We start from the raw sequence: 26565 nt of genomic DNA on the forward strand, positions 1-26565 counted from the left end.
GCTGGAGCCACAAAACCACTGGAGCCAACTTCTCTGGGCTCTGCCCAGGTTGCCCCCATAGCCTGCCAGAGAGCCTTAATACTTCCTCTGTGGATGCTATAACCTTGCATGCACATGGCCATTTGCAGACAACAGTGGAAAGCAGAAAACGCCTTAACAGATCAGTGGCAAAAACCATGCCCCTCAGCAAGAGGACATACAGCTAGCTGTGGAGGTGGCACCCAAGGCCCCAGCTTGCACCAAATGTGAAAGAGCCAGAATGCTGGTGGACATGTGGCAATGGGAACTGTCGGCTGTAATTTACTAGGAAGGCACCAAATGAAGATGGGTGGATGGATCGAGGAATCTACAGCTCAAGGCAAACAGATCCCAATATTAACCGTGGAATTCAAGAAGAGAAGAGATATGCTCACTCACAGAGGGACTCATACCTTAGCTCGGTGGAGAGGGAGGGAGAACAGGGGACAAGAAGGAAAGAGAGAGGGAGAGAGGAGGGGACTGTGAGGTGACTCGGTGGGTACAACACTTGTAATGCAAGCCAGGAGATCTGAGTTCAACCCCCAGAACCACGGAACAGTGGAAAGGGAGAACTGACTCCAGAAAGCTGTCTGATGTGGGCATGCTCACTATAGCATGTGTGCACCCATACACACAATAATAATAAATTTGCAAAGAGGAAGGAAGAGAAGAAAGGAGAGAGGAGGAGGAGGAGAAATGAGGCAGGGACATTCTGAAGACTGACCCCTGTGTTCTCCAGTAGCAATCTAGAAATGCCCACCCAGACGTGGTAAGAGCAGAGAGTGAAACAGTGTGTGCATATGTATGTGTGTATTTGTATGCATGTTTGCGTGTTTATACATATGTACATGTGTGTATATGCTGTGCATATATATAAGTGTATGTTCATATATGTGTTGATATGTATGATTATGGAGTGGGGTGAGCAGAAGAGTAGAGTGTTTTTACAAGGTTCAGAAGGAATGGTGTATACAAACTGCCTTCAGGGAGAAGTGCTAAGGAAGGAATGGGGCTGCCAGTGTCCATTCTTAGCACATTAAATGTACAACACATACCAAATTCCCATGCCCACCAGTGAATAAATATACAGGGCCTGAGAGTGTAGTTTAATGTAGAGTGTTTGCTTGGCATTCAAAAGGCCTGGGTTTCACCTCCATAACATGCACGCACACGCACACACACACCCCAATAACACACAATAGATAAGCATATAGTGACTGTAGAGATATCTCAGAGCACTGTCTACTCTCCCATGAGACCTGAGTTCAATTCCCAGAACCCGAATGGTAGCTCACAACCATCTGTAAAGCCAGTCTTAGAGGATCTTATGACCTCTTCTGCTTCTGTAGGCACCAAACACACATGTGGTACACAGACATGCATACAGGTAAAACACACACACACACAAAATGAATACATTAAAAGAGAAAAATAAGCATAAGTAAGACAGTGACTTTATGTGGGTGCGTGGTCAGGGAGGGCTTCCTGGATGAGGTGGGCTAAAGGCATTAAAGGAAGGACCTAACTACGGAAAAGAGGAACAGTGGGGCAGTCTGCATGGGCTGCAGCATGGGGGAAAGTGAGTGTAACCCACGTAGTGTCTCTCCATGGTGAGTCACAAGAGGTAGAAGGGTGACCCACACAGGTCTCTCAGAATGTATCCTATGACAGCTGGAGGGTCAGCAAGGCAGGGATGCCCGAATCTGCATGGCAAAGCATCAATGGCCACCAGGTGAGGACAGACTAAGGAGGCAAGAGACAGGTCAGGAGGTTCAGAGAGGGGTAGGTACCTAGCCAAGGCTACATAGCCCATAAACAGCATATCCAGTGTTGCAACCCAGTTCTGGCTGAGGCCATGCCCATTGCTTAAAGAGACTTCCCTCATAGACCCAAAAGGAAGAGGAAGCAGGACTCAGAGGTCACTGAGGAACAGGAACCAAAGAAGCCCACATGGACTCCTCTAGGAGGAGGGACATTTGCTCTTGAGCTGTCTGTTTCCTCCCCAGGGAGCAGAGGTAGGAGGTTGTGGTGGGGAGGTAGACAGGACTTAATGAAAGCAACTGGGACCACAGCAGGTTGCAGAGGTAAGGAGGGACTAGGTCTGAGGAATGCCAGGCTGGGTCAAGGAGGGGCTCACTCACGTCTCTTCTGGGACCTCTCTCCTGCTTCTACAGGGACCTCCATGCTCTCACTGAAGCCTTCCTCTGTTTCAATGCGCTCTACTTTGGAGAAACACCAGAGACCCACATCACAATCACAGAGCCCCCAGTAAAGCCACAATCTTTACAGTGAGAAGGTGTGGCTGTTGGGCATTTCTTTTGGTCAGGAAGAAACTGAGGCTGAGCCAAGATCAGCCTCTCCCGACTTACTGAAGAGGTCCTTGCTGTGGCCCTCCAGCTGGGTGTCCTGGAACACGTACTGATCCAGCTCCGCTGCCAGGGGAGGAAGCACACAGTCAGTCAAAAGGTCTCCTGGAAGTCCTACTGTGCATCAAGCCTCAGGCCATGTACCTAGTAGCTGCAACCTCCTGGGCCTGGTGCACCGTAAGGTCTCTGTAAGTGTTGCTAAGTGTAAGTTGAATGAATGAACAAAAAACATTGCCTTTCATGTACTTTTGTTTTATTAAATGACTAGTGTGTGCCCATGAACACATATCTACTATCATAAAGTAGCTCAGCAGAGTAGTAATGTTGGCATTGGGTTGAGTTCAAACTCTGTCTTTATTCTCCACTTGCTCCATATGCTGGACAACCTTGAGCTGGTTACTTTATGTTTCCTCATCTGAATGAAGAGAAGAAATAGTATACTATCCAGAGATGGACACAAATGTTTAGAAGTGTGTTGAAGCATTCAATATGGTACCCAGTAGGTAACCCATAAATGATGGTAAATTAAATGAAGTGGCACGTGACTCGGAGCTAGTGGTCATAAAGTGTAGCATTTAACAGACTGCCAGTGTCAGCTGCTGCAATGCCGGACTCATTGACTTAGGTGCTGGGGAAGGGTATATGGTGTGGACTTTGTAGAAAAGAGGAGCAGAAACCAGAAAAGAATACGGAAATGGAAGAGCTGGATACAGTGCGTGCCAATGACCCTACACACTGGCCTGGGATACATAGTGAGTTCCAGGCCATCCTGGACTAGATAAGACCCTGTCTCAAAAATAAAATAAAACAAATATAATACACAAAGCAGAAGAAAGGAAGGGAAGTGCCATAATGGATGTGATTGGCTTGATGGTCATCAGGGAAGGGACCTATCTCCCTTCGTCCTCCCCTCCTTCCTTTCCAACCCTAGTTGCTCTCCCCAGCTATGATTATGGTGGGAGGAATTTTTTTATTGTTCAAGATGACCCAGTGAGCTCAGTGAAGGAGACTTCTTCCTTCCTGTCCTTTCTCCGACCTCCACCACCTTCTTACCGATGTTGGCATAGGCCTCCGGGGTCTCTTCATCCCCTTCCATGTACTGCAACAGCTTGCTGACCTGGTCACAGTTGATGGTGTCTGTGTCCGGCTCTGAAAGGGGAAAGCCCCTAGGATGAAGCCTGGAAGTCTGGGAGGAGGGATGGTGGGGAAGGAGGGCGGGGATATCTCTAGGGGGGAGGGTCAGCACACACGGCACGGACTGGGAGCTGTCCGTGGTCCTGACGCTTGCTGCGTGTCTCAGCCAGCAGAGGGATGGAGGCCAGAAGAAGCCCCAGGGAACAAGGCCCACCTGAGCTGAGCTGGGTCTCCTCCTCGCCAGGCAGGTCCATATTGTCAGATAAGTGGTAGAGGTGAAGGGGGTCGACATTGCTGTTAAGGAGCTCCAGGTAGCTGCCCTCCGGAAGCCCCAGTTCCATGGTGGCACACAGACTATGGCCTGGAAGGAGAGACACACTCAGGTATCACAAGTGGTAGGAAAAGGCAGAGAATGAATACTCATTACTGTTGACATCTGGGGGTGGGAGGAGCCAGAGGACATGAGCAAACGGTGCACCAGGTGCTGAGATGGGAGTTTGAGCAAAGCCGTGGGGCCTTAGGCTAGTGACTTACCCTCTCTGTATATCTGTTTTCCGCAGACAAGGGGAGGGAGTGCCCTGTGGAACCTTGAAAAGCCAAGGGTGGCTCTGTGCAGTGTGGCAGTCACATGGAAGCCTCTGGTCAAAGAAAGCTCATTCCATTGGTGGCAGGGGGGCATGGGCATCAGAGAAGGGACTCTCCTCTCCCAGTCTGGATCCTCTCACCACCCTAAACCTGCTGCTACAGGTCTCCCTAGGACTTGGCTTGGGATTTCCCAATGCCTCCAGGGCCATGTTCTCCATGTTTCTGCTTGCTTGGGAATTCCTTCAAAAGTCTCTCAAACAGACCCTCTCCTCTGCCAGCAGTTCCAAAAGGGATGGGAGGCAGAGATGGCCCTGGCGACTCCAATGGAAGAAGGGTGTTCTTTAGCTGCCCAGCACAGGGCAGATGGCTCAAGCCATGTGGGGATGAGCAAAGACCCTATCCACTTGGCTTCCCGCTTGCAATGGTTAATCTTGATTATCACTTTGACAGAATTAGAATTACTCAGGAGACAAGTTGTGGCCATGTCTATGAGTCTCTAGAGGTGTGAAGACACATCCTAAATGTGAGCACAGCCACTCCATGGCTAGGAGTTCAGAACTGCACCATAAGGATAATTTGAACTGAGCACCAGCATGCACCTCTCTCTGCTTCCTGACTACAGATGCAGAGTGAGCAGCGGCCTCACTCTCCTATCACCATGCCTTCCTTACACAGTGGACTGTATCTACTGTGAGCTAAAACCAAGGTTTCCTTAAATTGTTTTTGACAAGTATTTTGTCACAGCAACAAGTCATTCACACCCATGCCAGACTCTCCCCTCACGGAGGACTGAGGTAGCACAGAACTCCCAGATATCTCGAGTTTCTGGGGTTGGGTGACAAGCGTCACCCGTGTCACCCCTCAGGTTTCACTCACACCTTAAGTAATTGCTTTCCTGTCTCTCAGATGAAGAACCAGATTAGGGTAATGTGTATCAGGCCACATCCTCTGCTGCCACCATGGGAGGAGTTGCCACTTGAGAAGGGAACATGTGGGTGACAAGACAATTTCCTCTTCTGAAGAAATGTCTAGACACATCAGAGAAGGAATGAGGAGGCTACCTTTTGGCAAATGGGCTTTCTGCAAACTGTCCTTGCTGAGGCTCTACACCCACCAGAGAGGACATCTCCCGTGCTTTCTGCCATGAGCCCTTTGGGGACCTTTTTGACCCCACAGGGGAGGGTTTGGACTTCGTGGGGTTTGTTTTGTTTTACTTGGGTTAATGATCTTGCTGTGAGATGACGTGTTCAGTGAGTTCAAGATTTATAGGTCACCAGAGTGTCCACAAAATGACAGCATAAAAGTCTAAGTATAGGTATCTTCAAGTGTGGTGGCAGCTGCTGCTGTGCTCCAGGGATGAACATAATAATATTTTTATGTGTATATATGCCTGTGCATGTGAGGGAAGTAAGAAGAAGGTGTTGTAACCCCTGGAGTTGGAGTAACAGGCAATTGTGAGGGGCCTGATGTAGATGCTGGGAACTGAACTCTGACCCCCTGGAAGAGCAGCAAACACTATTAAGATTTGAGACGTCTCTCCAACCCCACCCATATAATTTTTTTAAATGAACGATACTGCGTTCTTGATGCCTTGTAAGCTGCCTGGAATTTAGGGGTGGGGGATCCTGGTCCAAAAACTCATGGAAGAAGGTGAGGACTCAGGACTGGATAGGAGGAGGCAAGTGCCATAGTCAAAGGAGGAAATGGTTTTCAGGCCTTGTGTCTCAGAGTGGGCAGACAGCTCAGGACATGACACAGAGGGGGCTAGCAGAAACTGCTAGTCTCAGTTAAGACTTTCACTTCCTTCAGGGGTTTCAGGTGATCACAAGGGACAGGAGGGGAGCCAAGGAGCATAAGCAATATTGAGAGACTGGGCTGTGAGGTATCTCAGTGGTAGATTGCCTGCCTAGCATATGGAAGACCACAGAATTCATCCCCAGGAAAAGCACATGCACTCACACACACACACACAAAGCAGTGCTGAGGGACTTTGGAATTTCGAAGTAGAAGATTGGCAGACCCGTGCATGAAGTTTCACATCAGGACTATCTGGAAATACTGCTATTGTTTGGATCCACACTGCCATGGTGGATGGCAGGTTGAAGTATGGCTTCAAAACTGGGCCTTGAATTAAGTCCATGATATTAAAGGTTTTATTTCCCCAGCTAACGAGTGTATTTGAGTGTGTGTGCACACATGTATGTGCATGTGACCATCACAATATTTCTGTACAGAGCATACAATCCACTATGGCCAATAATCCCTGTGCTTGACTGTTCTCTGTAGGCCTATATGTCTCAGTTATGACTTCTTCAGCTCCTTGTTTCTACCTCTTGCCTTAGAGGCTGTCTTAGGTCCTTCTGGCTTGGCCTACTTTGGAAGATGTCCCACGAAAGGGTCACTGGGACAGTAGGAGTGAGATGTCTGAAGCTAGGAGGACGCTGGGCTGAGGACTACAACTGTTCTAAGACACAGGGGATGCCACTGGGAACACAGGGTTATAGCTGGGTAATGCTATCACCTTCTGATTGTCCTCACCCTGTTGCCAAGCTTGTCCTCTCTGTCCCAGTACCTTCAACCATCTTTGCGGTTCTGTCCTAGTGCCCTAGATCCTCTGGGCTCAGTCAGCCTATGGCCAACACACAGCAATTAGAAAAACTGGAGATAGACTTGGTTTTGGTCCCTGGAAGTTACCCACAGGGTTCTTCCATGGTGGATATGGGACAGAGGAAGCAGGAGTAGCTAAGGGGGGGAAACGACAGCTGAGTTCACAACTGTTCAGTGGCACAGGACCAATACAAGAATCATGAGCCCTGAGATCTAAACCCTGTCTGCTTTGGCAGGCTGTGTGACTCTGGGAAAACCCTTCCCATCTCCAGTTTCCAAGGCTGTCATATATTAAATAAGAGAGTTGCAAGAGAACAGTGACTTTCAATCGACATTTTGCAAGGATTCCAGATCCTTTAACAAGTAAGAAAAAGTTGTTGGCTTAAAGGCCATTGAGGGGCCCAGAACCTCTTTTTCTCTAAAAGGGGCTTCACAGAAAAGTCTAAAAACACAATTGTCACTGGGTGTGGTCATGCAGGTCTGCAATACCAGCTGTTAAAGAAGCTGAGGCAGGAGGATCATGAGTGTGAGGGCAACCTACGCTTTATAGTGAGACCTTGTCTCAAGTACACAAAACAACAAAACCAAGATCCAAGCCTGGTGGAAGATCCCGTAGTACTAGATTTAAGTGGCAGCAGGAAGACTGCAGGTTCAAGGCCAGCCTGGAGTTTATATAACAAAAGGTAAAAACAGGGTTGGAGTATATAGAGCAGTCCCTCAACATGGGGAGGCGCTGAGTCCTCTTCCCATGACTACAAGACAAAAGCAAACAGAACAACTCCCAACAACTTCTCTGTGTGAAAGGCACCAACCCAACTTGTGTAGTTCCAACTTCATATCACTCCATAAAAGGGGGCTGCCAGAGGCTGGGGTGGAGCCAGAGAGGAATGAATAGGTGGAGTGCTGCAGTTTACAGGGTAGGGAAAGCACCTGGAAGACACCACCATTATAGATACTCTGGACTGAGCCCAAACCCAAGACTGAGCCCAAACTTTGACTTTGAACTTTAAGTGATAATGAGGTACTATTGCAGAGTCAAAGATGGTAACATGGATTGCTCTGGGATAAAGGTTGGTAGTTGGGGAGGCTTTGCATTCATAGACATAGTAGATGAGGAAAAACAATCTCCACACCTTCTGTTAAATATAGCTGCAACCCTAATTTTTTTAAAGAAAAAGCAATCAAACAAGCAAACAAAAGAAGGCTAGTGAGATGGCTCAGCCAGTAAAATGCCTGCCATGCAAGAGTGAGGACCTGAGTTTGGATCACCAGGAACCACATAAAAAGCCAAGCAAGGTCATGTGTGTCTTACTTGTAGTGCTTGGGTGTGGGTATAGGCAGATCCCCAGAGCTCACTAATCTATCAGTGTAGCCAACCAATGACCTCCAGGTTCAGTGAGGGACCTTGCTAAAATAATAAGACATACACACACTACCCTCACACCCACATGCACATTTGTACACACGAACACCATAGCACACTTACACAGAGGTGGAAGGAGATGGAAAGGGAGGGGGAGGAGGGAGGGAGGGAGGGAGGGAGGGAGGGAGCGGAACAATAACAAATGGCCAGACATGGTGTTAAGTGCCTATAGTCCAACCCTGGGCAGGTAGAGACCGAAGGATCTCTGGCATACTATCCAGCTGCCTAGCCTAAGCAGAGAGCCCAAGATTCCAGCAAGAGACACTATCTCAAAACAAAGGTGGACAGCTCCTGAAGAATGACACCCAAAGTTTGATCTCTGGCTCCCACATGCACAAGCACACATGCACATATATAAAGAAAAGAAGAAAAAGAAAAGAAAAAGAAAGGAGGTAAGGAAGAATGAAGGAAGGAAAAGAGAAAGAAAAATGAGAGTGAAGAAAAGGAGAGAAATCAAAGGAAAAGGGAAGAAATGAAAGAACAGAGGAGAGAAAGGAAATTGGAAGGGAGGGAGGGAAGGAGGGAGGGAGGGAGGGAAGGAGGGAGGAAGGAGGGCAAGCAACCATTTCACATAACAGCTCAAGTGTGGCCTCCAGAGTGCTCTGACTTGACACATTAGCCTCTGTGGATGCTGGAGAACCATAGAGATCCACCCTACAGTACAGTCAATGAGTCAGCCAGCAGCTTGTGGTTCCCAAGGTCTCCCTAGGAACAACCAGAGGCATGCCATTTCTCCCAGATGATGTCTTCGGAATTCATGTGTCCATCCCCTAACCTCAGCTTGCTGGTACTCAGAGGTGGAGAAGTTAAGGTTAGGTGATGTCACTAGGGTGGAAACCTCATGGCTGGATTAACAGCTTCCTAAAAAGAGGATGAGTCCTGAGTGGTACCCTGGCTCTATCTCTGTCCTGCTAAGATGCAGCAAGAAGGCCCCTGACAGATGTCCACAGCCAAACTCTTGAACTTCCCAGAGTTCAAACTTTAGCCTCAGCCTACCTTCACCCAACCGTGGCACAGCATCAGAGCATGGACAAAGGCCCCAGCGCACATCCAAGTATAGGCACATGCTTTAATTTGACATTCCTCGGAGAATCAGCTCCTAGTCTCCCTAAGGGATCAGCTGTGATCTGCATGGTGACCTCACTGCAGTGCGCCCCCCCAATCCAGTTCTCCCTCTCTTCCCCAGTGCACCTCACTCCAAGCCCAGGCAGGTTCTGGTATGAATATCTCCAGCTCAGTTCTGGGTTCTATGAGAGCCTCACCTCTGATGACTTTTTAAATACTTTTTCCAAATGTTAACTGGAAATCACAGGAAAACCCACAAAAGACACATTGTGGCTACTACAAGCAAGCTTTTCACCTGTGCTCCGAGCCCTGAATGGAAACACCCACTGAGCCACAAATGGGACAAATGCAGCCTCCACAGGTACTGGTAAGTGGCAGGCGTCTGGGATCTAGGGCAGAAGAAGGGGACATTCTGGGAGAGCTGCAGTCAGAGGACCAGGGCCATCACACCCTGTCCACACCAAGAGTCCCTCCCCAACTCCAGGCAGCCCAGTGAGCCTCAACTTTCCCGTGGCAGTCAGAGGCTTGGAAAGAGAAGCCAGAGTATTTTCCTAGAAAGAAACCCAAGCTAGATACTGAGCAGGGAGAAGGAAGGTCTTCTGGCTGCAGTTTAGCAAAGTGGGGCCCCAACCTCCAGCTGGAACTCTGACATGAATTAGGAGTGGCCGTGCTTTCAGGGAGCTGAAGGGCTCTCACAGGCCAGAGCATGGCTAACATGGCGCTGGCAGGTCTTTCCCTCCCACTTTTCTCTCTCATCTTAAGCCATTAGATCGCATTCCTAAAACCAGCCACCCAGGTCCATCGCCTTATTTGGCAACTTCTTTATGCCTGTCTGATTTCTGATCACCAAGGTCCAGCTATTAAAACACCAAGGTCCAACAACCAAAATTCACTGTTGGGCTACACTGGCTAACACATCCACTCAGGACCTACACAATGCAGACTTGCACCTTTTCTCCTTGAAAACCACTCCTGTGAGACACCTGTTGCTATCTTTGATCCAGAGGTGGCATCCTCCTTCCTTTGTCCCTTTCAGGGTAAACACATCTCCTATGTGCTGAGAATTTGGCGTCTAGTGTGTTCTGTGCTAACTCCTAGGAACCAGACTTGGCCTTGAGCAAATAGTCAAGGGCAGGAATCACATGTGCCACATCCTGTGCCTATACCCAGCACAGGGTCTCTCTCCCTACCCAGCACAGGGTCTCTCTCCATACCCAGCACAGAGTCTCCATACCCAGCACAGAGTCTCCCTTCATACACAGCACAGGGCCTCTCTCCATACCCAGCAAGGGCCTCTCTCCATACCCAGCACAGAGTCTCTCTCCATACCCAGCACAGGGTCTCCCTCCATACCCAGCACAGGGTCTCCCTCCATACCCAGCACAGGGTCTCCATACCCAGCACAGGGTCTCTCTCCATACCCAGCACAGGGTTTCTTTCCATACCCAGCACAGGGTCTCCCTCCATACCCAGCACAGGGTTTATTTCCATACCCAGCACAGGGTCTCTCTCCATACCCAGCAAGGGCCTCTCTCCATACCCAGCAAGGGCCTCTCTCCATACCCAGCACAGGGTCTCCACACCCAACACAGGGTCTGCAGCAGAGCCTGGGAGCTGCACTCTTTGTGGGTCTTGTTTGGTTTTGTTTTAAAGGACAGGGCCAGACTATGTTCTATGCCAGTTTGGTCTAAAACTCACAGCAAGCCCCCTGCCTCAGTTCATAGGTGTACCTTCTGGGTTCTGTTGACTATCAAGTCTGAAAGCTTCATTGGAGAGTTTGACACTGTGCTGTCATTTAATATGCATCTCTCAGTCTCGGGGTGTAATCATTACCCCAAGCCTCTCACCTTGTGGTGGGATAGAGAATCTAGAGTCCTATATACCAAGCAAGGGCTCTGTCACTGAACTACAACCCCAGGCCTTCAACTTTGGGATTGGTTTCCTTTCAGGGGGCATTTTGTTTTTTTTCTGAGACAGGGGCTCCCTGTGTAGGCCAGGGTGACCTGGAGCTCAGTTCCCCTGCCTCAGCTCTCAAGTGCTGGCTGCCAGTGTGTACTAACTGCATCTGATAGCAATCTACATTTAAAACCTGGCATCCCCCATAATGGTCCTCTCCTCACACTTGCTCTCTAGTGATGCTGAAGAGTAAGTGAAGCTGGGCTGAAGAGATGCTCAGTGGCTAAGAGCATCTGCTCTTCTTGCAGAGGGCTTAAGTTTGGACCCTGGCATTCATGGCAGACAGCTCACAGCTCTCTGTAACACCTGCTCCAGAGGATCCAACATCCGGTCTCTGTGGACACTCATATGCTTACACACATGCACACCTACACATAATTAGAAATAATACAGCAATACGACTTTTTTTAAAAAGAAGGGAGGCTTAATTTCCAAGGCCACACGCCTGTCCCCTTGCCAAGCAGACTCCACCCCTTAGCTTGCCTGACGACTCCTCCCATATTTCCCCATACTTCTGCTCAGCTGGAAACTCCAGAGGCAGGTCAGACACTTCTCCCATTCTTCAGGGTTTGTTTTTGAAGGTGTCTCAGCTGATCACTCCATATAGTGACCTGGCCCGTGGCCTGGATTTCTCCACAGCCTCATCTTTCTTCCCTCTAACTCAGTGTCAACCAGCCTGCTCTGGACTGCTGTTTGACAATACCCAATTTGGTTACCTTAGTATCATCCTTACACTAACATTTTGAAGAAGCATAAATGCGGGTTTTATTGTTTGGGATATTTATTATTGCTATTGTTATTACTATTATTTTGAGATATGGTCTCACTAGTTGACCTTGGCTGGCCTGGAACTTGCTATGTAGACCAGGCTAACTTTGAACTCTCAGACATCTGCCTGCCTCTGCAACCCCAGAGCTTACATTAAAGGCACATGGCATCACACCAGAGTCTTTAATTCTTTGTTTGAGGAAGGGTCTCACTATATCTTTCAGCCTCCTAAGTGCTGTGGTAACAGGTGTGTGCCACTATGTCTGGCTCAAATATTCTTGTTTTAACAGAAAGCTACTCGGGTGGTAGAGATGACTCAGCAAGTAAAGGGGACGATGACTCAGTGGATTGAGGGGATCCCCAGGAGCCACACACTGCAGAGAATTGACTTCCACAGGATGTTCTCTGACCTGCACAGGCAGGCCATGGCTCTGGCCCCCAAACCTACACAACCAAATAAATGAATAAATGTAAAAAATAAATAAATGAGAGAAATCTAGCGGGGTGTGGTAGCTCACACCTGTGATCCCAGCACTCTGGGGGTTGAGGTAGGTGATGACAGACTGGGGTCTAGAATGAGACTAAAACATAAAAGAAGGACTTTTTTTTTAAATCAAAAGCAAGTAACCAAACAGATTCTTTGCATCAGTGTTTAAAGCTAGCAACATTACAAAGAGTCCATAGGCTGCTGTGCATGGTGGTGCACACTTCACTGGTAACCTCAGCACTTTGGGGAGTCAGAGGCAGGAGATTGCCAGCTTAGGGTACAGAATGAGGACCTATTAGCCAAGCCCTCAAAATTATAACCCAAACAACTACAAACACAACAACAACAAACAAACAAAATAAGACATAGTTCAAGGGCAGGAGCAAGCTGAGTACCCACCAACACTGCCTATGAACACAATACACGGCCTCTGTGTTAGAATATTCTTTTGTCATTGTGTTCAGAGCCGAAGTGCAGCGGGGATGAACCCTGAAGATATGCTGGCAAAGGAAGCCAGACGCTGGAGGATTGCAATTACACCAACTTAGAGTGGTCAGAATCCGAGGACCAGGTGGCAGACGGGAGGTCACCAGGGACCAGGAGAGAGAAGGCAGAGTTACTGCTTCATTATCCAGTGTTTTCATTTGGGAGTGGGGTGGAAAAGTTCTAGAGACAGAGGTAGCGATGGTTCCAGAACACTATGAACACGCTCAGTAGTGAATTTATGTTGCATGTTTTCACTGTGATTTTACAAAAATACTTTCTACCACTGTCTCGAACACCCAGGAAATGATGATGCCACCCGCCACCCAAACAAAACAGCACTATTGAAATAGCATCAACTTCTCTAGTACCATCTTTAAAGTAGCAGCATGGCCCTGGAACCCCCAACTCTCTCGGGAGGTGGGGCAAGAGATCGGCATGTTTGAGCATAGCTGGGCTACAATCTAGACCTTGTCTCAAAAAAGGGGAGACAGACTTAGTGAGATGACTCAGTGGGTAAAGGTGCCTGTAGCCAAGCCTGACAACTCAGATTCAATCCCCTGGACCTACATGGTAGAAGGAGAGAGCCAACTCTTGCAGGGCTGTCCTCTGACCTCCACATATGCATGTCGGCACAAGTGCTGATCCCTTCCACACCAAAACTAGATGAGTAAATAAGTGAAATGAAATTACATTTTTAAGAGAAGGAAGAAAAAGAGAAGAAGGGGAAGGAATGAGAAAGAGCAGAGAATGAGGAAGTGGAGGAGGGGGGCCATTACTCTTGTTAAAGACACTGACAGTGAAGCCCAGATTCTCCCTTGAAATAGAGTAGAAGCTGGACTGTCCCCGAGTGAGAAGCTTCCTCAGCTACTGCCTCTTCCCGAGGCACCTTAGGTGTGCCCATCCGGACTCTGGAAGCCCCTGACTTCTGACATATGATGGTGGGTTTCCAAAGTGCTCCTGCATGAGTCAGACAGTTCTCCAGGAATCTCTTGTGTTTTGCCCATTTTGCAGAGGAGTGATGGAGAGGGGAAGCTAGTTGTCGGCCAGGATGACTGAAGGCAAGCCTGAAAGTCAAATCTAGAGGCTTCCCCCTTCCTCCAGCCACTCCTCTGATTGCCTAAGACTGCTACAGGATCTTGTCACAGCATCCTTCAGTTAATTTCCAGAACGTATGCCAATTAAAGGCTCTGTCCCCATCAGGTGGCCTTTGCTTTATTAACTACCAGGTCTCTCTTTGACAGCCTGCTCAAAACCCACTAGCATTCATGGAAATTCACATCTGCTACTCAGGTAGACAGGGTTCTCAGGAGATCTGGGTTCAAACACTGACGCTTTCCACAGCTTGCTGTATGGCCTTTGGCAAGATAAAATCAAGCATAAACATATTAATTAATAAATGTGATCTTATATACCATTATAGGTTATGTGTATAAGTATATATAAATTATTATCTATTGCTTGACTATGAATCTAAAGTAAATTAATGTGTAAATGTATTAACCCACTGAAAACAACAGAAGATCGTTTCCCAGACTCAGTTTCCCCAGATCACTTTAGTGCCTCTCCTTGAAAGTCGCTAGAATCATCGTACAGAGGTTCCCAGATTATGCAACCAGGGATCTCGGGTAAGACAGAATCAGGGTGTGGTCCTCCAGGGCCTGCCTGAGACCTTAGGGGAAAGACCTGGTACTGGAGAACAGGGTCTGGGTCAGAGCGAGGGACCTTGACTGGGCTGAGGACCAAGCGACCTGTTATCAACAGCCTCTCAGAAGATTTCCTAAACTTGGGCTACCGAAACCGCTGCTTAGGCCTCTCTGCTCAGGCTTTTCTCCACTCTTATTCCGAACCTCCAGGAAAGCAGGGTTTGCAGTCGTCGGAAGAGGACGCCCTTTGGCTACACCAGGCTACCAAAGGAGGAAAGCCCAGTGTCTTTAATCGGCTCTAGAAATCGTATTATTTATTTGGAAGCACAGATTATGACTTTGCTTGGAAGTGAGCAATTGGCATTGAAAGGAAGAGGGCGGCCAGCCCTTTGAGGGGGTCTAGGTGCGTGAGGCCTGGGGAGGAGAAATGAGCTGTGGGACTCTGTAGGAGAGTACATTCTTAGGATCCTATACAAAGTTAGGTGTACTAGCTGCAGTTCTGTCTGGGTCCCCAGGAGAACTCTACCTACCGACTTCTGGCACTCTCCGCAACTGCAACTTTCCCTAAAGGATGTGGCCAAGTAAAACAAGGCCTCCACCTTGCCCTCTAGAGGTTAAATAGGTGGGGGTATCTCCAGACCTGGGCACTCTATGTTCAAAAGTCCTCACAAGAAGTGCCCTGCACCCAGACTCCAGAGTGGTATGTCCCAACAGGCAAATGAAGGTTCAGTGAAGAGCAGCCCCTGATCCAAGGTCCTGGGTCCGTCCCTTGCTTGTGCATCCCCGGGTAGGTGTCGAAGAACTAGTGAGTGGGGCGCACACCTTTCCAGGTCTCTGTCTGCATCTCAGAGCTGCAGACATTCCTGCAAGGCTGCCCCCCTTCCACTCCTCCCCCACCTCCCGACGCCCCGCCTGCCTTCACCGCGAATTCTGGGCACAGCCTGGGACTCTGGTTACCAGCTCCCAGATCCTGCATGCAGTCAGTCCAGAATCCGAGACGCCTCTTTATCGTCTGCACGTCCATCCAACTCTTTCCAGGCTGGCTGTCTGACCTCAGGGCAGACAGTTGCCGGCCTCAGAGCCTCAGATTTCTAGTCGGACTTTGGAGACACCTACCGCGGTGGGGCCCCAGCTCCTGTGTGCTGTCCCAACTCCTGTGAGCTGCTAGTCCTCTTCCTGCCGCCAGCTCGCCAGCTCCTCAGTGGCTCCTTCACCTCCTGCTCTGTGGCGGCTTTTTTTTTTTCCCTTTCACTTTCTATCTGCACCTCCAGCTTTGGGCCAAAGACAGAGATAAGCAACCACCCCCTCCTGTGAGCGCGACACCCACCACGTGCTTTCTCAGAAGTTTCCACATGGTAACCTGAGTTTGCTTGAACTGAGTGTCCCCAGAGGACCCACCCTCCAGACAGATCTGCCTTATGCCAGCTGCTGCTTAGGAGAAGAGGGCTCCAGATTTGAGACTGGGGCTGCGCTCCAGAGCAGGTGTTTGGCTTGCAGGTCCCTTCATCTACAACCCTGGTGACCCTCTGTTTCTCTTCAGCTCAGCCCAACCGCAAAGATAGATAAGCTGATTTCTTTGGGGAGGGGGAGGTCATTTAGACCTGCGATCCATTATTGAAGCTCTCAGAGCCTCTGCTTTCCCAGGACATGCCTCCTTGGAGAGGTCACTTCCTCTTCTCATGACTAGATTTCCTCATCTGTAGCTGAGGGACTGACTGGGTCAAGTTGACTCTGACCTCTCTCTCTACCTAAAACACTACCCCCACCCCACCCAGAACCTCCAGCCTCATGGCTCTGAGCTGGGACACTTGCCACCATGATTTAGGCAGTACATTTCAGGGTAGTCTGAGAAAAGGCGTCCGCCCCACCCCTTTTAACCATACAATAACAGAAACATTACACTAGGGACCTCTGATGACAGTCAGTTACTACAAAGTACCAAGGACTACGTTGAACTCTTTGACTTTCACCGTTATTACCCTACCACACAGACATTCCTCTGAGGCCACTGTTTGATGGCTGAGGAAAACTGAAACTCAGAGGTTAGCAATGGTTCAAAGGCACAGCACAGATGCAGCCGAGAGTGTAGCTGGGTGGTGAGCCCACGGAGCTGTCTTCAAAGCAGGTGCCACATGATATAGTCAGCCCTCACCATCTATCATGTCCTACTTCTCAAAAACCACTTGGAGACCAGAGAGCATAGAATCTGTCAGAAGCTCCATGCTTACTAAGAACACCCTAGGCTTGATTACAGTTTGCAAGTGCCAAGCTTCCTAGGGACGATGTGGAAATCTCCAGGAGAGGTACACCTCAGCTACCCAGAAACAGATCTGGGCTGGAGATGTAGCTCAGGGGTAGACGGCTTATTTAGCATGCACGGGACCTGGGTTCAATATCCTTAGGGAAGAAGAGAAGATGAAAGGGAAAGAAGAAGGAGGAAGACGTGAAAGACCAGGTAGCCCCAATCCTGGTGGGATTGAGAGCTGCCAGCACAGCCCCTGGACGTGTGAGCGCTGAGAGAGCCTCTTTGCCAGGCACCTGGACATTCTCAGTGTCTCTCAAATGGAAAGAAGACTTTTCATTAGTCCCGCCCCAGGGGGACACAGACCCCTTTTCTTACCTTACCACCAGTTCACAGAAGGGACCCTGACCATTCGGCAGAACCAGTCAAGACCTCCCCTGGGCTTGCAAAAGCTCTAGCCACATCAATTTTTTCTATCCTGCCTTTTTACCTTGCAGCTCCGGCAGGTAGGACCCAGAAGGGCAAGGAACCAGGCAGCGCATGATGTGGAGGGCAGAGATGCACAAGGTTTGGGGTTCAGCTGCCCTTCCTGGTGTGCTAGACTCCTCCAAGAAGGTCCTCGGATGCCCAGGCGAGAAGCAGATGGCCCCACCACTCACCTGCCCCCCTAGATCAGTCAGGAGCCCAGAGCCTACCAAGCTCAGCTAGCATGCAAAGAAAGCAAGTAAGGGACCATCTGAAAATGGCAATGTAGCCCAAAGAGTTCATATCCTGTATTTGGATATCCTCTTATTTGCCCATGCTCCCTTAGCCACCCACAACTTCTTATGTTAATTTCAGTTCCTCATTGCAAGACAAATTGGGTGACCACAGAAGGCTGCACATTGACTAAGACACTCTGAAATGATGATTGCTGTGGATCCACACTGGGGCTAGCTACCATCCCTGCCATCTTCTACAGGACAGGACCTGCATCAGACACCCATGCATGCCCTCAAGACAACAAAGAGTTGTTAGGGATGTGGGTAGTGCTAGCGTCTGCTCCGTACTGTCACCCTCATGGCACAGCAAACTGCTTTGAATTTCTCTGGAAGGTCCATCTTTTTTTTTTTTTTTGGTTTTTCGAGACAGGGTTTCTCTGTGGCTTTGGAGGCTGTCCTGGAACTCGCTCTGTAGACCAGGCTGGCCTCGAACTCACAGAGATCCGCCTGCCTCTGCCTCCCGAGTGCTGGGATTAAAGGCATGCGCCACCAACGCCCGGCTAAGGTCCATCATTTTTATTCCTACATGTTGAATTAAAACCCACATGGAGTGCTAATCCTAATAGTGCAGCCTGAAAGCTAGCTCAGTGTGACTTAGTTGTGATAAACAACATTGACTCACACAGAGCGAGTACTCTTTCTGCTCATCCTTCAGGTGATATCAGGGAGAAAGTTCTGGTTTGGAGTGAATCTGTTTTTAACCCTCTCTAACACAGGGCATCCCCTTCCTACAGATGGCAGCTCCCCATCAGGGAGCTGTATCTGGCTTGGATCTAATAGCATTGTTCTATTTTTTCTTTAAAAATTACTTTCTGGCACTGGGGCTAGGGTTCAGTTGGTAAAGTGTTTGCCTAGCATACACGAGGCCCACTACACAAACTGGGTGTGGTGGTGCATACCTGCAATCCCAGAGTTCAGGATGTAGAGGCAAGAGAATCAAACCTTCAGGTCACCTTAAATGCTATAGAGAGTTGGAGGCCAGCCTGGCCATATAAGACCCTGTCTGAAAACAAACAAACAACACTGCTATGTGGATACTTTCCCTTCCTTGTGGCAGGAAATAAAACTTACTTTGAAAATGACTTACAAATGTGAATGTCAAGTAGATACTAGTGTGGGTGGTATACAGAAAAGGTGAGGATTGTGAGGATGAATTCTGGGGACCAGCCTGGAAGACAAAGGGTGGTGTGACTGTTCCTGGCAGATGGGTGACCTTAAACCCCTCAATTCCCATTTGAGAGCCTTCATTTCCCCATGTGTAAAATGCATGCAGTAACCATCTTTGTAGGGTGACAGTTTTAAAGCCATCATTACTGTTTGCTAAAGTCCCAAGAGGGAAGTAAACAGACAAATGAGAAATGCTAGGAGTCAACTTGAAACGGCTTTTGTTTGATGGGGAGAAAACGGTTAGCAGTAGAAATCTCACCATGCCCCATGACCTCGTGACCTGGTGCCAAGGAGAGGTACTTGTGTCAGACACTCTGCTCTTCTGAGACATATGTGAGGCTCCTTCTTGTTATTAAAGGCAGCTAGTTCTGATGCCCCCCACCACACCTGAGTCTCATCAGCAAGTCGGGTCTGCGTTACAGTGGGGCTCAACCTGAATATACCCAGATGGCAGCAGGACCACACACCTGTGCTGTTACCTGGTCTCTCCATCTTCCATGACACCCCTGGATCCCAGACCCATGTGCCACAATAACTAAGTAGAAGTATGCCCATGCCTGTGCAGATGGTTTCTGAGCAGGACTGTGACAAGGTGCCGTATCAGCACCCAGAAGGATAATGCTGGAGACACAGAACAATGCTGGTACCCATCAGAGGTCAGTGGAGATGGGGAAAGAAAGGAAGGGGACAGGATAGCATAGACAGGAAAGTGCAGCCTCCCAGGATGAGGAGAATGCACACAAGGCATGGGAAGGAAGGGTCAAACCAGCCCTGGGCATTCTTCTCTTTAAAGCCCCTATTTGGGAGCTAGGAGATGCTCCCTGGCAAAGTGTTTGCTGTGTAAACATGAGAACCTAAGTTCAGATCCCAGAACCCAAGTTAAATCTGGCATGGCACCCTGAACCCGTGATCCTAGAGCAGGAGGATCACTGGGGCTTGCTGGCCTTAGTCTTGAACAATCAGTGAGCTCTAAGTTGAGTGAGAGACTCAGTCTCAAAGCAAAAGGTAAAGAGTGGTTGAGGAAGACACCAGTGATGATCTCTGGTGTCTATACACACAGGAACACACATGAGTATGCACACTCACCTCCCCAAACATGTACAGATGTTCAAGCATGTGTGTGTGTGTGTGTGTGTGTGTGTGTGTGTGTGTGTGAATGGAGGATGGCAGTTGTTTTAGTGACCAATGCTGACTTGAGTCCTAAGTGGATAAAGATTGTCCCTTAGCAAACCTGCATAAGATGAACTAGACTCCCTTAATATTGGTGACAATGGTGTGACTGGGACAACATATGAGGCCACCGGCAGTGGGTCCAAGATCTAACTCTAATGCACAAACTGACTTAGTGGAGCCCATTCTATATGGAGAGATACCATGCCCAGACTAGACACAGGGATATAGGGGGTGGGCAGGTGCCTTGGTCCTGCCTCAACAAGATGAAGGGACTGACTTAGTATACTTCCTAGGGGAGGCCTTACCTTCTCTGAGGAGCAGATGGGAGGAGAGAGGGGAACTGGGATTGGAATGTAAAAAATAAATTAATAAAAAAAGAACATAAAAAGATTGTCCCTTAGCATGCTGTAAGTGCCTTGCCTCATCGTATTTTGGTAAGCACACAATTCCCAGTGAGAGTTAAATAGGTGATTTAGGGGGAGGTGATAAAGAGTAAGTGAATAGATAGGATAAAGATGGCATATTACAAATTAGGAATACAGGAAGTATGTGAGAATGCAACCTCCAGGTGGATGGTAATGTAAATGGACTCACTCACAGGTAGGAAGGTAGGTAGCTAAGTTACTACATAAATATACACAGGGGAGTGAATAGGCAAATAGGAAAAACAATGAATTTGGTAAGTCAATATGGGTTATAAATGGATTCATTGAGAAGTAGACTGGAGAAGGTTAGCGGATGAAGAAAGTGTGCTGGAGGGAGACACAAAATGCCCAGGAGGTTCCTGGATGAAGGGTCCAGGTGAGTCACTCAAGGCAATAGCAACAGAATCAGAAACAGACCCTGGCTGGGTCAGGTGCCAAGTTCCAAAGCAAGAAGACACAGAGCAGGCTGGGAAAACCCTCTGGGAAGTGCCAGCTTCCCCTTCCTGGCACAGGGCTTCTTTTGTGGCTTCTGAGAGTGAAAGAATCACAGGCTGGGAGGTATGCCAGAGGAAAAACTGAGTCCTCCTAGAAACCTACCCCCTTCCAGGAAATAAAGACATATGCAGCTGGGAGCAGGGCTGGAGCTGGGGAAGATGTCTGGAAGAGGGAGGAGGAAGGAAGCCGATATGGGCAGTCCCTTCATCCTAACCTACAAGTGGGGAAGGAAGCTGGGAGGAATGTCTCTTTCCAATAAATCAGGTGGTATCCTGGAGGAAGGCTTTATGCTGTTTCCCAAGATGGAATCCACATGGGGAAATCCCAGAGGCACCAAGACAGTGTGCAGTAATGTAGTACTCAGAATAGAGTATAGTGCAATCAAAAGTATCCCCGAGTCAGGAGACTGGAAGGGATGTCTTGTAGCCCAGAGAAAAGAGAACAAAATCCTTCCTAGCTCATGGACAAACCTGAGGCTGGGGCTGCCCTCTTCTGTTCACACCAGACCATAGTCACCTAAAACACCAGCCTTGATGCCTCGGGAGTCAGAAACAGCTGACTGGAACTGGGAATGTTTGCACCTCACATCAGATGCTGTCCCCCAGCCCACAGAACAGTGACTCTGTGACTTGTGTAGCTTCTATTTTACAGCCAGTTCTTTCTTCATCAGGACTTTTCCTTCCTACTTTGCCCTCTCGGGGGCTATGGGCTGTGGCTGGCTAACTTCTGTCTGAGTGTCTGATTTCTCATTGAGCCCACCGAGTTCCCTGGGGATGAAACCACGAGCTCCAGACTTACTGGAGCTCTACTGGGGCTGTGTGCACACACACTGCTCTGTGTAGATCAGAGCCAGCCTCCCAGGGTCTTCCAGACAGGGCTTTCTTGTATGGTTGCAACGAGGGCAGGGCTCCACCTCATATCAGCTTGAAGATTGCTCACCTGTTCTGGTAGTTTTCCTGGATCCTTGGCCTCTTCAGAAAAGGGAACCAACAGGAAAGGATGGAATGTGTCCACATTCTTTAGATCAAATGGGGCCCTCCCTAGATCCGAGGCACATGGTTGTTTAATTTCTCTGGGCCTCAGCTTATTCATTTGTAAAGAGAGAATAGTGGTAATGCATGGCCCATATATAGTCACCATCAGTTTACCCACCTACACACTCATCCAATAATATACCCATCCATCCATCCATCCATCCACCCACATCCATCCATCCATACATCTATCCACTCATCCACCTACCCATCCACCCTTCTATTCACCTATCTATCCATCTACCTACCCATCAACCTATCTTCTCCCCCACCTATTTACCTACACACCCACCTATTCATCCATCAATCCATAAATCTACCACACAACCATATATCCATTTATCAATCTACCCACTCATTCAATTACCTTTCACCCCATCCATCCATCCATCCATCCATCCATCCATGTGTTCACCCACTCCCTCACCTATCCATCCATTCATCACCACTCCTTATATACCCACTCACTGCCACATGTTCATCTACCCACATATACATCCATTACCCATCCGCCCATCCACCATCCATTCATCAATCCATATACGAAACCATCCAACATTCAACAAATACGTATTGCATGTTCTACTATGCATGATACCATATTGGGCATTTGAGACATCATGATTAAAACATAAACTTGTGCTGTGTGGAGTTTTTTTTACAAAACACAAAACACAAAAATAAATTATATAGATGGATTTTAAAAGTCTGGGCAGGGGGCATGTGGTGTGTGTGTGTGTGTGTGTGTGTGTGTGTGTGTGTGTGTGTTTGCATGTGTGCAGGCACAGAGAGGAAAATGAGCGTCCTACTCTATCATTGTCCGCCTCATTCCCCTGACAGTCTCTCACTGAACTCAGCACTGGGATGATATCCAGAAAGCCCCACAGATCCTCCTGTCTCTGCCCCCTCAGCATGGGGTTTCAGCAGGGAGGGATTTGAATGGTGTAGGATGTTCAGGGTAGATTTTGATGCTAAGTGATATCTGAGGCAAGAGTTAAAGGACATTTTAAGAGGTTGGCCAAGAGAATACCTGGAGAGGAATACTCCAGGCAGAGGAGAGAACATGAAAAAGTCCTGAGGCAGGTGGTAAGCAGGTGTGTTCTGGGGAACACTGGGGACATGGGACTGGGGACAGTCGGCAACAGCAGGGAATGAGGCCAGAGAGATGATGGGAGCCAGAGTGTGGCAGGCCTGTGTGCTAACATCCAGATTTTCTTAAGTGACACAGGGAGCCAATGCAGTGTCAGAGCAGTGGGGGGCCTAGATCATTCCCAATGGCTTCCTTTTGCAACCTTCTGTTTAATTCAGCCAGTGTTCTTCATTTCCAAATCTCACGTTCTCCTCCCTTGGGAGGGGTACTCCTGTTAAGTGAAGCTTTTTCTTTTGCTAGCCGCTTTGGTTTATCCCCCGCTAGTCGCCTGGGCTCTGCCGCTCCAGCCTGGTTCTAGAGCCGCATCAGTCCCAAATAAACACACAAGAGGCTATATTCATTATGAAGCTGTTGGCCTTGCTTGTCTCTTACTGGCTAGCTCTGCTTTAAGTAATTACCCCATAATTGTTAATCTAAGTATGTCTCTTACCGGAGAATAGTTCTGGGCTCCTACCCCCATGGCGGTTGCATGTTGACTCTCTTGTCTTTCTCTTTCCCAGAATCCTCCTCGACTCCTAGTCCCTCCTATCTAGGTTTTCTATAGGCTCAACAGTACTTTATTGACAAATAACAGGACTTCCCCAACATACTCCCATTCCACATTCTCCATCTCTGCATGCAGTGTGTGTGTGTGTGTGTGTGTGTGTGTGTGTGTGTGTGTGTGTGTGTCTGGGACAGAACTGACCTGAAGGACAAGAAGAGAGAGTAAGGACCATGCCCCTCTGTCTCCTGGCCCCTGATGTTCATTCCCTAAGTCCACTTCCATTTTCTAAAATCACGTGACATCCAAAACAAAATATTGCACCCCCAGGAAGGAAATGACTTAAAAAAAAACAGGAACCAGTGTAATCACAAAGAGGGAATAGCAGTGGCTGAGATGTGGGCATCAGTGGAGGGAGGGAGCTGCCCTTGGTGGCAGTCTGAAGAAAGAGGAAGGTTCTCACTTCTTCCCCAGGTGGATGGCTGTCCCAGTAGGACAACACTGGCTACCTGGAAATCCAGAGATCTGATAGGGAGTAAATATTCCCCACTGTGTCCATGTTAGGAGGGAGAGAACGAGAGCTATATTCAGGAGAGGAAAGATACCACCAACCCGGGAATTTATACACAAGTGCAGCCAACCCCACTGATACAATGCATACGTGGGAGAGTCCGGCATTGTCTAGTGCTTCCTGGTCATCAAAAAGCATTGACCACCCACTCCACCCTGGTCAGATTCAGGAGCACAGCTTGTCTGTCTTCCAGACTGGCCTCTGCCACTTACTACCTTGAGGCATCTAGCTAGCTTGCTTCTGCTTTGTGCATTAGACGAGAGATGCTTGCATTCAAAGGGTTGGTATGGATGGGAGACCTAGAAAGAGGGTGTGAATTGTTTCACCTGTGCCCTGCACACTGTAAGGACTCCATAGGTACCAAGTACAGGATGTCTCCAAGTTGGAAATATGGTGGGACCAAAGAGGCTGGAATCTGTGACCCCGATGCTGATACCGTAACAGCACACATGGAGGACAGGACAAGTTCTATCTCAGACAGTGTCTGTTCCTGAGGAGGAAGCCAGACATGTTGGCGGAGTGAAGGATGGGAGCAGACAGCAGTACTAGCTTCTCTTGGACTTAAGAGGCAGAAGCAGGCCAGGGTGGAGCTCAGTGATGGAACATATTATGCCACAGACAGGCCCTGGGTTCCATCCTCGGCATCAAAAAGAGTGAACAAAAGACACTAGAACAGGTGAGATGGCCCAGAGGTGACCTGAGTCCAATCCCTGGAACCCACATGGAAGGAGAGAACCAACTCCCACAAGTTGTCCTTTGATAGCCCTCACAAAGAAATAAATGTAATAAAAACGATTAAGACACTCTTTCTCCTCGTGGGCTAGTTTCTATTTCTCCATGTCTCTGTCTCCTACCAGCTTTTCATTCCATTTCCTTCCAGCTCTCTTTTATCTTCCTTCTCCTTCCCTTTCCCCTCTTAGTCCATCAGGGCATCTCTGCCCCCCCTCTCCTCTCTCTCTCACACACAGAGCACTGCCCTTTTATATCCAACTCTTCAGCCCCCCAGTTGCATAACTCCCCTTTCTCTACATCTTTTTTTTAAACATGGTCTCATGTAGACCAGGGTGCTCTCATGACTACACAACCAAGGATGAGCTTAAACTTCTGATTCTTCTGATTCCATCTCCCAAGTGCTGAAATTACAAATGTACACTCTTACTTCCCATTTAAGCAGTGCTGGGATTAAACTTAGTGCTTGGTGTATGCTAGGCCAGCACTCTAACAACTAGGTTACATTACCAGACAGTTTCTCTATTTTTGCCCTGAAGTGACTAATTGTATCTCTTTGGGTCTTCCCGCTAGATGGTATGTCTCCTGGAAGCAGAAGTCTGTCTGTCCACCGTGTATCTTGCAGCCCAGTGAGCCCAGTGTTGATGGGGCTTAGCCATGGACCAAGCAGGTAGTCAGCAGTATGTCCTGAGGATGCTCTGCTCAGTGTGGGAAGCATGCTACATGCCCTCAGCACCCAGCCGCCCAGGTTTCCCAGGAGCTTGCTCTGCATCCTGCACACGGACCTTCCTTTCAGAGATGAAAGGATACCTTAGGGCTGGCTACACATTATTCCCTTGACTCAAAGGGATGCCAGCTTACCTCCATGATCCCTGTAGCTGGTGGCCCTCTCTACTGTCGGGGCCTGCAGCCTGCTGCAGACCCAGCTTGAGTAAGCCAAGCCTAAGTCCTCTTTCTCCAGCAGGGTCAAGGAAATCTTGCGGGCCAGAGCCTCGCCATCAGGCTCATGGAGAAGGGCACAGTGGTATTCCCGCGAGAGCAGCTCTTCTTCCAGCAGGCCATCCAGGAGGGCCTGAACTTGCCTGGGCTGCTGGCTGGAGAGCAGCGTCCGTACCTGAGCCAGAATAGCCTGGAAGTGGTTCATGGCAGTGCTCTGAGGCAGGCCAGCTGCCTGGAGTCTCTTCTCACCCAGCCTTACAGCATCCAAAACATGAAGTGAGACCCAGGATGAAGGAACCTCTGCCGTCACTACAGCCCAGTCCTTCTTAGGAATGTTTCCTCATTCATGTGCAGGCCAGGGTGCCTGGTGAACGGAAATGAGTTCAGGGTGATTCGGATGGCGATAAGGGAATTTCTGCTTTTCTTTCAGCTTTTAAAATTTATTTTATCTTTTTAAAAAGTTTTCTTTGAGGCACAGTTTCTCTGTGTAGCCTTGGCTGTCCTGGAACTCACTTTGTAGACCACGATGGCCTCAAACTCAGAGAGATCCACCTGTTTTGCCTCCTGAGTGCTGGGATTAAATTCATGCACCACCGCCTCCTGGCTACTTACTTTGTCTTTTTAAGTTAGACAAGAAGCCTCTGAAGAGTGGGAAGAACTAGTACAGATGGACAGTTAGCTTCTCTGTAACGCCATACAGGCAGAAGTGAAGTTTTATTCATAAACCAGCTTTCTGATGAACTCGGTAGATAGTGATTGGAGACAGTGCACCTCAAAAACTTAATCAGTTCGGAAGCCCCCCTTGTGCCTGAGCACAGGGGTGCATTTACAGGGCAGCTTCTGCTTGATACGTCTATTCT

The 26565-nt window shown here is 48.7% G+C and overlaps 1 protein-coding gene across 10 annotated transcripts in view; it reads right to left on the minus strand.

Moving 5' to 3' along the window:
• The window catches only part of Ciita (class II major histocompatibility complex transactivator), a 51363-nt gene extending 25382 nt beyond the window's left edge, over positions 1–25981 (minus strand). For 3 of the 10 annotated variants that reach the window (XM_021235594.2, XM_040748100.1, XM_040748099.1), the window contains exons 1-5: positions 25628–25979; positions 3733–3879; positions 3438–3533; positions 2388–2450; positions 2160–2240 (exon numbers count right to left, since the gene is read on the minus strand). In XM_021235594.2, coding sequence (XP_021091253.1) covers positions 2160–2240; positions 2388–2450; positions 3438–3533; positions 3733–3879; positions 25628–25910 — 670 coding nt within the window. In that variant the 5' untranslated portion in view covers positions 25911–25979. Of the gene's footprint in view, positions 1–2159; positions 2241–2387; positions 2451–3437; positions 3534–3732; positions 3880–15654; positions 15785–17270; positions 17492–25627 lie in introns of those variants that run through there. The other 7 variants (XM_021235593.2, XM_021235592.2, XM_021235590.2 and 4 more) reach the window with 6 other exon arrangements.
• Between the last annotated feature and the right edge of the window lie 584 nt (positions 25982–26565).

The sequence above is a fragment of the Mesocricetus auratus genome, unplaced genomic scaffold (genome assembly GCF_017639785.1).
Source record: "Mesocricetus auratus isolate SY011 unplaced genomic scaffold, BCM_Maur_2.0 Super-Scaffold_100007, whole genome shotgun sequence".
NCBI lineage: Eukaryota > Metazoa > Chordata > Mammalia > Rodentia > Cricetidae > Mesocricetus > Mesocricetus auratus.